The 12017-nt window shown below is 30.6% G+C and overlaps 1 protein-coding gene across 3 annotated transcripts in view; it reads left to right on the top strand.

The window, feature by feature from the left end:
• The window catches only part of xit (ALG6/ALG8 family glucosyltransferase xit), a 30015-nt gene that overhangs the window by 3212 nt on the left and 14786 nt on the right, over positions 1-12017 (top strand). For all 3 annotated transcript variants that reach the window (XR_012758122.1, XM_075378108.1, XM_075378107.1), the window contains exons 3-6: positions 1151-1343; positions 5760-6005; positions 8810-8915; positions 9053-9186. Coding sequence is in view for 2 of the 3 variants with exons in the window: in XM_075378108.1 (XP_075234223.1) it covers positions 1151-1343; positions 5760-6005; positions 8810-8915; positions 9053-9186 (679 nt within the window). In the remaining variant the exon portion in view is untranslated. The remainder of the gene's footprint in view (positions 1-1150; positions 1344-5759; positions 6006-8809; positions 8916-9052; positions 9187-12017) is intronic.

Raw genomic sequence — 12017 nt, 5'->3', positions numbered from 1 at the left:
CTATGTGCAGAAATATCGTGATAGTAACTTTTGCATTCATTATTAAACACGTTAAAAAGAAGTTAAGTAGGAGTTAAAGGTATTGTGTTAGATGCTAAGTTCAAAGGACTACAATGTTGATTTAAAGGGAAAAGTAGTATTTTTACTTGAAAAGTAAAAATATAGGGTTTACATTTTAAAAGTTCAGTGATCAGTTGATCTCAGCTTTTGAAAATTGAAGTTAGCATAATCTCAAGCTACAGTTTTTGACTTCGTAACACTTATTTTGAAAATGTGGTTCAAATGTTGTGCTACATAAATCTTTCCTGTTTCATTCATGGGGTTTCTTGTTAATGCAATAGTTTGTATTCTTTCAGCATGTGATAATCAATTTTTTTGGGCTAAAGAATTACATCTCAGAGTTTGATGGTACTAAATTAATGGTTTTCTTGGATCCAGAGTGAATTATTTATTTATTAATATATCAATTATATTATCAAGTAAGGGTGCCAAAAGTGATGACATTAGATGTTTGTACAATTACTGTATTGTCAGAGTTATTTTTTTCAGTGATTTGCATGATATTATTGTGAAAGTCTGTCAATATCTAGGGCAACTTTCTTTATTTGGTGTTAATAGTCATTTGTGTAATTGATTATTTTTGTAGCTTGTTATATTTCTGGGTCATCTGGTCAAGATGTTTAATTAGAATCAAACAACATAGTGATAGCTGATAATGTTTTTTTTTTTTGAAGGGTGAAAAATGCTTTCGCGTTATCACTGCTCACAGGCTATTGCGTCAAGAACTGTTACATTCAAATTTAACTGGTTTGCCTGGGGCTTCAAATATCAACTTCCACAAAGGAAGGGAAGGAAGGGATTAATCTTTGTTTCTCTGGAAGAAGTAAGCTCTAAAATGATGAAGGGATTTTTCAAATCATTTCTTTAGTTCCTCAAAAATTATTGTTGAATGATGTCTGGCTGTTGTTTAATGTGTTGTTTTTTTTATCTTTGTACTTTTTTCACTAAGCACTTAAGTTATATTATTATGGCTGCTGTTTTTCAGTAGATAAAATCCTCCGTTTTAAAAATGGAAGAGAATTATTTTACAGAGAAGTTTTACCGTTGTATTTTATTGAATTTTTCTATTTTTAATATTCTATTTTTTCAGATGTTGTATGTATTTGAGTACATGTGGTGTTCGTAAAAGTAGCAAATGGAGTTCTCGTTGGGGGTCTCCGACGGCCATATTGCAATTATTATTGCTGGGTAATGCTGGGCTTCTTATGGTTGACCACATACATTTCCAGTATAATGGATTATTATTTGGAATATTGTTATTATCTGTTGCCAGGACAATGCAGGTATGTGATGTGAATGCTGTAAAAATGAATTGTTTTTTTTTTAAATATAAAACTATTTAAAAATTTAAATTAATATTATTAATGGTTCTGTTCAGTTCACATTAATCTATAGAAGCTTAAATTACAAAGGAATAAAACATTGTTTACTTTGTTTTATATCTTTTCATAAAAAAAGTACATGTGAGTTTAGATTTTACTATTGTATTCTTCTTTTAGTATTCTTACATGTTTTGTTGTTCTCTTTTTAACAAGGCATGTTTTTTAGGTAAGGGCCGTTTCAACATCACCACCAGTTTACGTTTTGGAAACGTGTAGAACTTGAGTAACATGATTATATGTTTCAGTAGTCATCTGTGGGCATAATAGTTCAGTCATATTTATGTTAGTTGCTGTGCATAACGTAATCAAATACTGAAATAAATAATCCTGTGAAACAGTGAGGTTTGACTGGTAATTTGTTTCATAATGGTGAAAAACAATCTCCTGCTGAAATCTACAAGTAGTTTGGAGTGTTTATGGACTAAATGTTGTTTAAAGGTAAAGTTTGAAACTTATTTTGTTTGTTTTGAGAAGTCGGACTAATATTCGTGTGTTGCAGTCATTCTTTTGTGATCACATATGATTTGTTGGGAAAAGTGAACAAAAAGATTTTAAAATATTGAAGATTTGCAGTTTCAGAATTATTAATGAATTTTGAAACATTTGTTTTAGTGATTCACAAAATTCAAATAGAGAAATGGTTACAGACTGTTGTACACCAGGTGAGTATCAAAAATATTTACAGATGGACTCGAGGAAATATTTTTGCAGCACCTACCAAAGTCAAGGAAATGAACTGCTTAACTGCATTGTGACTAAATATGAAACTTGGATATTGTGTGCTAATATTAAAATAAAGCAGCGATTGATACAACGGTGGCATTCATATCTCCAAGGTCTAAGAAGATTAAGCAGAAAAAAGCATTCAGACCGGAAGGTTATAGCCTCTGATTTTGTGACAATGATGGGATATTACTTATTGAGTTCCTGAATCATGGAAGTATTGTAAATGTCATCTATTGTAAAACTTAAAGAATTTTGGCATGCATTCAGAACAAAAGATGTAGGAAGCAGTCCATTGGGTCTTGTTTCTGCATGACAAAATCTCATCCACGTACTGTAATAAAAATGGCTCAAGAATTCAAACAACTACTGAGATATCTTTGATCATCTTGTGATTATTGACTTTTACTTCATTTAAAACAATGACTTGTGTCACAGAGGTTTGAAAATGATAAAAAGAAAAATGAAGTAACTAATCGGTTTAAATAACCTGAGGGAAAATTTTTCAGAGTAATGAGAAGTCCCAGCACAGTATTCACTGTGACACATATTTTTGTAAGTTTATTTTAATCTTATAAAATTCTTTTTGTCATACAATTTTATTTTTATGAAGAAATGGTTCTTGCTTACAGAAAAATCTCCTTTTTTTCCAAACAAAGAAATATTGTTACATGAAATATTTTGTGTTTATTTTATTGTGTTAATTGAAATATGAAGCATCTAATTTTTTAAATTATGTACTTTATGGGAAAAATAATTTGGAATTGACAAGAATTACTTTGTTATTGTTAGATAAAAACATTTATTAAAAAAAAAGCCTCTTTTTATAAATAACTACTGTATTAATAGCTCAACAGAGAAAAATGTGCTATAACATAATATTGCTGATGTGTAATTCATTCATAAGACAATGCTAATCATTTTCTTAGGGGATCTGTATGTTATTTACACTGGTTGTCAGTATTTATCACAAATTTATTTCTTTTTTTCATCCTTTATTACTGAATAGGAACACTTTAGTCAGTTTATTATCAAAGTATCTTCAAAGGGACTGTTCAGGCCTTGTGGCCCTCATAGTATTTTTCATAAGTTCTTATCTCTGTCCTCTTTCTGGTGTTGAAAATGTTTGTGTTGTAAATTTCTTATGAATGTGAAGGGAGTGTTTTTGCCCTTGATTTTTCATATAATTTTATCTTGTCTGTGGTGTCTTCTGGTGTAAGGCCAATTTCTTTCAGATCATCTCTTATTTCTCTAATCCATCCCCATCCTGCCTTGGTGTTTTTTTTTTTTTTTTGAGTTGAGATTGTACCGTGCCAGTTGCTTCAGAAGTTTCAAATCTTGCATCCTCATGATGCTTCCAAAGAATCCTAGTCTCGTCTTATGCATGGTATCATGCATAAGAGGAGAAATCATGTACAACTCTTCGTACATGACTATTGGTCACAGTCCACCATTGCCTGTCTTTGTGGTACTTTTTGTTGATGCAGGTTTTTCCAATTCTTCTTTCAGTTCTGGAGTCTGGTCTTTGTTTGTTCAGGTGGAAGAGTGTTTCTGCTGTATATGTGGCTTCTGGTTTTATGTGTTTTAGTGTCTTAGTTTTCCATTTATGGGTAGACATTTTTTGTTGTAGGTATACCAGGTTAATTTTTGTGCTTAGCCAATTTGTTTGTTTTTGTTTGGATTGAGGTTTTTTCTGTTCAGGTTGTTATTATTCTCAAAGGTATTTAAATTGGGTTACTATTTTGACTTTGTTACTGTTTGTGTTTACTTGTTTTAATTGTGTTGGTTTTTGGGGCATAATTTCTGTCTTTTCAAATGATATTTTGAGGCCAATTTTATTTGCATTGTTTTGAAGTTCTAATCTGTTTTTTACCTTCATAAATGTCATTTGCTAGCAATGCCAAATGCTTGGTGAAATCACAGCATTTTGTTTTGATCTTTTGGCCTATTTTTATTTTTCAGGGGCATTTTTTGAGCTATTTCCTCATTGCCATTTCCAGAGCATAGTTGAATGGTAGTGGTGAGGGTCTGTTGCTGTGACACAGTCCTGTTTTGATCTCAAATGGTTCCGAAAGTTTGCCTTTGAATTTTACTTTTGACCTAGTTTTTGTGAGCATCAGTTTTATCAAGTGTTATAGAATTTTTAGTAGGGATCCTCTTTCTGGATGCAGTTGTAGACTTTCATGAAGTTTGCAAACGTCACCATGTCACTGGTTCTTTTTCTGTTGTAATCCATTATTAGCTTGTGACTCATGATCTGGTCTGGACAGCTCCTCCAGGGTTTGAAACCTCCCTGGTATTCTCCTAGTTCTTTCTTAATGATTACTTATGGTTGTGGTTCTTTTATTATTTTAGTTTTAATCTTATTATCTTAGTTTTAATCTTATTTTATTAATATTTCAAAATTCAAGAAGGGGCTTTTTTGTTGATTTTTGACCCACATATTTATGTCATTATTTTATTGGGGTGGTTTTCACCCCTGAAAAAAAGTTTTGACAATTTGTTTTTCATCAGTGTACAAGTTTTCTTACTGAACTTATCAAAATGAACAATCTGGTTATTTTAATTCTTAAAAAATAACCATACCTTATGGAAATTATTACTTTTAATGTGGTTGATAATTGGAAAAACGTTTTAGTAAAACATCCAGATATATACAGTAAACAAGAAAAAATTTATTCACCAGGTAACAGGATGTACTTTTGGAATATTTTCTGTATTTAAAACAGGCAGAATTCTGAAGTAAGATAAAAATGTAAATGAGAATGGATACTTTAGCTTAACAGTGATTACTCATACTGTTTCTGTTAGTTTAAACTACTCATACTGTTAGCCTAACAATGAATATTCAGATATTTAACAGAAAACTATTTGGAGATTAAAATAAAGTTACATCTGATTTTTTTTTTATTCTTAGTTATTAAGCTTCAGATCATTACAAAGCTGCAAGATGATAATAAATTTATTGAACATCTTGCTGAGTATGATGTAATTAATAGTTTATAAAGTGTTGTAAAATGAATAGCTATGAACACATAAAAACAGGAATATTAACATAAGTACTAATTTTGATAAAAAAAATCCCTGGATTCATCATCAGTTTTAAAATACTATTTCAGGTAATGAATCATCATTACAGGTGAACAGTGTTAATTTTCATGACTAATTGAATTAAATAATGGCTTCAGTTAGGCTAGTTATTAAAACAGCACTCATTTTAATATATAATAAACTACTCAATTGTGACACGCAAGAATTTTATGACTCATTCACACGCAATGAATGATTTTTGAATCATTCAAAAAAATTATTAAAGACACTTATAATGAATAGTGCAATTTTAACCAGTTTAAGAATTATTTTCCTTGGAAACTTCAAAATTCAATTAATATTCTCTTGATGGTATGCACTCTCCCATTCTGTATCTGTTAATGATGTATTATATGAGGCAAAGCCAGAAACTTTGTAAGTATAGTGTTTAAAGAGTGATAAGTGTAAAGGAGGAGGTGAGTATTAATAATTTTGCAAAAAAAAATATTATTATTTAAATTTATTTCATTTTATTTAAGTATAATTTGTTGTATTTGTTTTTAGGATCATTGGCTAGAGGGTGCATTTTGGTTTACAATCCTTTTAAATATGAAACATATTTATTTATATATTGCTCCTGCTTATTTCATTTACTATCTTCGTAATTATTGTTTTACAAGAGCTGTTCCTGGTGAACCATTGCAACTGAATTCCTTTTCAGTTGTTCGCTTAGTTAAATTGTCTATCATCGTGTTATCTGTGTTTATTATATCATTTGGGCCGTTCATTGCTTGCGGACAAGTACAACAGGTATTATTCTCAATCTCATATTTTTTTTTATTACCTTATTAATTTTAGTATAACGTAATAAAAAAAATTTTGTTGGCTTATTTTGTAACGTGTACTGCGAAAGTTCAACAGTTATTTTAGTTATATCAATATTATCTATTAAGATTTTTGATGCGATTACTTGTTATTAAAAAGAAGAAAAAATTAATAACAGATTTAAGTAGTAATCTCAACAATTGTAAGCAAACCAAGAGCTGATATGAAACAGAAGTCATTCCTGAAAATATGCCTATTTTAAGGATTACAAGCTTCTCAAGTGAGCGTGTTAGCAGAATATCAGAAATATGAACTCTTCAGTTCGCCTTCTTCAATAAACTAAGCATACTGTTAAACATCTGTATCTGATTTCTGTGAAATGCTGGTAATATTCAGCCCCTGAATTGACACCTGTACTCAGTTTGTCTCAGGGACTGGTTGTATAGTGAACATCATTATTCTCAGAGGAGGTGATAGAATAAAACAGATAGTGTAAAGTGACAGGTTGATTCTCCTCTTTCTGCCTTGAAAAACCTATTCCAAATGCTTGCTTAATTTCAGAAAAACAATTTTATTCTTTCATAAATAATATAAACAAAACTGAACTACTGAAAATTATGCATACTTTAAAATAACATCTGTTTTACAAAATTAAATATAAATGCATATGATGCTCAATGAATTGACATCAACTGGGTATTTGTTCTCCAAAAGAGGGCTGTGATAATGATATTTAATGTGAACAAAAAACCTGCAGAAATAGTTGTAAAGAATATAAAATAGTGAATGTTTTTTGCTGTGGATATTTACAGTGCTATAAAATAATTTATTCCATTATAGGTACTCCCACATCGAATTGTGATTTACACAGCAACAATCAATACTAAAAATTGATTCTTGTGTAGTGTAATTCATAGAAAATATGTAATTCAAAACACTCTTGATTAAAAAATTTTTCAACCTCTGAATTTGTTTACCAATTTCCAGTTTTCCGTTAATCCAAGAAAAAAGTGAAAATTCTTTTAAACGATACAGTACTTTATTCAGTGGAAGTGTTTTTAAACTATAAATAAATTAAAAAAAGAAGAAAATAAAGGAATTTCAAAGAAATGAAAATATTATAATTGTCGATAAATAGTAGTATACTTGATACCACTGTTTATTATTTTCTTTCATTTACTTCTGTACTGGATTTCATTTCTCTTTCTTACAAAAGTGTAATTCTTAGCTATAATTACAGGTCAAATATGAGGCCATGAATATAAGTCATTAAGTTGCTGAACTTTACATCTGATAAGTGATGCTATGTGTAAGTGTACTTCGTAATTAATCCGTCGTGTCAGTTGCATCATCCTACTGCAATTATTCATTGAGCTGTTGCTGTTGTTTTCATTTGTGTTGACGTGTGTTTTGCAATATTTAACATAGCTGTTATTTATGAGTGGTGAATCGGCATTAAATTCTGCTTAAAATTTGGGAGAACGTTCATGGATACTCGTGAAATATTTAAACAAAATTATTCTGGTCAATACATGAGCTTTATGTATTTTTATTTGGTTTAAGCGATGTAAGCTGATCCTTGTTCAGGATGGTTCTAGACATCGTCATGTGATGATGTTCATGTTACGGTTATTAATGAATTGTGCATTAAATGAAACTCATTGATTGTTAGGGAAATAGATGAAGAACAAGACCTATTGACAGACAAGATTATGTAGTGATGTTACAAAAAAATTTGAAATGCATCAGGTAGTTACAAAATTTGTGCCGTGATATGATGGCTGCCAGGTTACATAGGTGTATCTCTTTTGTTTCATAACTTCTCATCTAAGACAACTGTGTGGGGCAATTTCCTCAGTCACTCAGCTTGATCAAGCAGATCTTTTTCAATTCCTGAACTGAAATCCTCTTTGAAAGAACAGTGATTTTGAGATTAATAAATTAACTCGAAGTGGATGTACTTGCAGTTCCAGATGAGTCCTACTAGAACTTTTTCCACAAGTGGTAATAATAGCATCAGTATGTTACATACCTCAGGACAGAAATATCTTGTTTATGTGTAGTTATATTTTGTAATTTATTATATATATTCATCATTATATTTGAAGTACGCCTCAAGTTATATATTTTTTTGTAATATGTTATTTTTTTTATATTGCTCAGAGTACTCTCTCTGTTATACCTGAGCTATGAACTAACATGAACATTTACTGGATTTCTGCCTCCCTTTTTGTAAAAATAATTTACTCATTGCATTCTCTGCATGGATACATATAGTAAGACCTAAAGTTAAGAAAGTCTCAGATAAAAAGTAGTGTTTTGTATGAATTCTGCATTAAATTTCTTAAAACCCTTTTTTTTAGAAATGTGAATAGGGTCTCAGGCCAGATAATTAATCTTTTGATTTCCTTATCCAAAAAAAAAAATATTATATATGAAAAATTTTCGTATGAAATAAAAAGAATTTGAATGATCATTAAACAATTTTTTAGGGACTTCACTTGAAGCAGAAAAATATGAGATTATTTTCATTGTAAACATTTTTCAGAATTTTGATCCAAGGAAAGCGTCAAATGAATACTGATAACCTGATGAATAAGAATAATTCAATGCTGAATCTAATTGAACCACATTGTAAATGAGAGAAATGAGCAAACTTAAAAATACTTTTTATTTTACTGTATTGATATTATCATTAACTTAATTTTATAACAATTGATTAGGTATTTTTTAATTTTGTGAAAACATTATGTAAATTTAAAAATTTTAATGTGCTAATTGTGTTACAGGTGCTGTCCCGTTTATTTCCATTTAAAAGAGGATTGTGCCATGCATATTGGGCACCTAATTTTTGGGCTCTCTATAATACTGCTGATAAAATTCTAGTCACCATGAGTAAGTATTAAAAAATTCTTGAACACAATTCAAGTTACAGGCTATTAAATCATTAGAATTGTATTAGATATTGTAAACATTTTTTTGCAAAAGTTCTTTTGGGTTTAAATATTGTAAAAAACTGTGTTTTGTTTCAGGTAGGTTAGGTGGTCTCAATGTAACGGTTCCTGTAGCTAGTATGACTGGTGGTCTTGTACAAGAATTTCAGCATTCAGTGCTGCCAGTTGTATCACCTAGAACAACCCTTGTGTGTACTCTGTTATCTATACTGGTATGTTGTCGTTTATTATTGTAATCTGAAAACCAACAACACATTTGTAAGACTTTACCATCATTAGTTAAAGCTGTATACCGGGAAAGTCCTACATTTACAGATTGTTTCTGATGCATGGCTTACACACCCAATAAATTTTAAAATATTTAATCAAAAAATTAATTTATAAATACTAATTTTAACCTTTAATTTTAAATATTTAATCATTTTATTTAAATATAATATTTTTTTCATTTAATTCAATGATTCTGACTAAAGTGCATGTGTGTACTGTATTTAATTTGCGCAGGTTTGACAGTACTAGTAGCGACAGTTGGCACCAACTAAACTAGTGTAATATCATAACTTACATAGAACAAATTTTGCTTGTAGATTCGACAGACTGGTGTAGCCATGAGGCTTAACACACCAGTTACCGAGTCAACTGGGCAATCGAATTCGAGACTTGGCCAGATCGAGTAACTTTTTTACACTTAAAATATTATTCATTTATTTAATTCTACTGCTCATCTGTGACGTCACAACATAGCAGACGACTACAACAGCTTGTTTTGGGGTGGGGGTATGATTTTGCGAAAATGTTTTTTTGCAGATATTGGTATTTTTTAATTGTTAACAAATGTGCCTAAGAACAATTTCCTTGATTAGGCAAAATCTTGAGATTCTGAGGGTGACATTACTCTACAGCCTCATCTCTTTGACTTTTTAAATTGAAAATTTACTGACATCAATGCCCCATATATAGAAGTAATCTGACAAAGTTTGATCAAAATCGGTCCAGTGGTTCTGGATATATAAAGTGATTTAGAGGCCAACCAGATATTAAGGTGATTTAAAAATTTCCATCCAGTTTTTTTTTGTTTTTTGGGTTTGTAAAAAGTGTTCAATAGTTTTGAATGTGTGGGTTTTCGATTACTAAAACTTCTGTCAGCACAATACTTGTAGCTTTATATCTAGTTAAATTAAATCTTCTAGTATGAAGCATACTAATAAATAAGCTTAATATAAAAAAATTTAAATCCTTTCATCAAAAAACCACAAACCATAGTCTTGTTTGTCATACTTTCTGATCTACTAAATGTTTTATCATCTCATAAATACACAATACTTTATTTACGTAATAAGTATGTAATTTTGTGTTTGACTGTCTCAGTGATGAAAATTTGATATACTTTGAAATTTATACTTTTATAATTTATTATTTTATATTATATTAATATAAATTAATTATATTAAATATTTTTTATATTAATTATATCTATAATTTTATACTTTGAAATTTGATATACTTTCGCGGTGTCAAGAAGTGGCGATTCCATCGCTCAGCACATTACAACTATATACTTCAAGCAGTCATTAATGTGTCCTGTACTTACTTATATTCCCCTACTATTTTTTTTTTCACATTAAAGGAGAAATATTCCAAATTGCAGATAATTTTTTGACTGGTGAAATTTTAGCAAAAAGTTACCATTGAAAAATTTAAAGGTTGTTAACTGTTTTCTTGGAATTTCTATCAAACCACCATGAATTTTTTTTGTATTGTAGGCAATTAATTGATTTTAAATGACATCTAAAAAGACTGTTTAATAACCAGTGGTTAAAGATAATCTTACACCCAGAATTCAGTCGGTTGAGAAGAGGAAGAGATGTGTATCATACTTTTTGTGATGTATATAAAACAAATATTTTGGACTGGACAGTATGGGCGAAAGGCAGTGATTTTGAACAATAAGAGAAAACAGCATAATAAAATATAAGAAATATAAGATAAGGAATTCTTAGACTTCACTGAAAATGTTTTTATCTCCCAGTGGTAATTCAACTCAGCAGACTAAACTTTGATCAACAGTTGTGAGAACGGTGGTTATAATACATCTGTGTGTTCTTTGCCTGGATCTTCTATCCAGGCAAATACAGAATACCTGGGTCAGATTAATAGCATTTCAGCAGCAAATGATGCATTTGAATCCTCAACTTCATTTACGTAAAATGACAACAATTACTTCTTTTTATTACAAAGATGATGTTACTAAGGTGGAGATTATGTGGGTTCTCAATGTTGTACAAAATAAGTTATCCTTAAGTTCATGTAAAGATATCAGTGCAACTTTTAAAATTATGTTTCCCGATAGTTGTATAGCATCAAAATTCCAACTTGGAGCTACTAAATGCTCTTATGTCATTAATCATGGCCTTGTACCAAACTGTGATAGTATTCTATAAATATGCTAGAATAATAATGACAACATTCGAGGGTAAGTAAATTATTATCTGCAATGAAGTTATAAATTTTATTGCAATGCAAATAGGAAACTTACATGTACATAATTTTTCAAAGTATTCCCCTTGAATTTCAACACATTTGGTCCATCGCTGCACAAGCTTTCTGATGCCCTCATGAAAGAAGGTTTTCGGTTGAGCTGCGAGCCAGGAATGCACCGCTTCTTTCACTGTTTCATCTGAGGTAAATCGACGGCCCCTTAATGCCTGTTTGAGTGGACCAAACAGAAGTGGTAGTCAGAATGGGCAAGATCAGGACTATATGGAGAATGAACCAGTACTTTAAAATTGAATTTCTGGAGCTTTTCAGCAGTGTGGGCAGCAATATGTGGACGAGCATTGTCGTGCAACAACACAACGCCTTTCGACAGCAGACCTTGGTGTTTGCTTTGAATTGCAGGCTTCAGCTAGGCAGTAAGCATCTCACTGTAACACGCACTGTTTATTGTCGTGCCCCTTTCCTCATAATGTTCCAGTACTGGGCCTTGTGAGTCTCAATAAACTGTAAGCATCAGTTTTACTGTGGACGGTTGGATCTTGAACTT

The sequence above is a fragment of the Lycorma delicatula genome, chromosome 11 (genome assembly GCF_047948215.1).
Source record: "Lycorma delicatula isolate Av1 chromosome 11, ASM4794821v1, whole genome shotgun sequence".
Taxonomy (NCBI): domain Eukaryota; kingdom Metazoa; phylum Arthropoda; class Insecta; order Hemiptera; family Fulgoridae; genus Lycorma; species Lycorma delicatula.
Note: the sequence above shows the minus strand (reverse complement) of the source record. Positions and strands in the feature narration are given on the sequence as shown.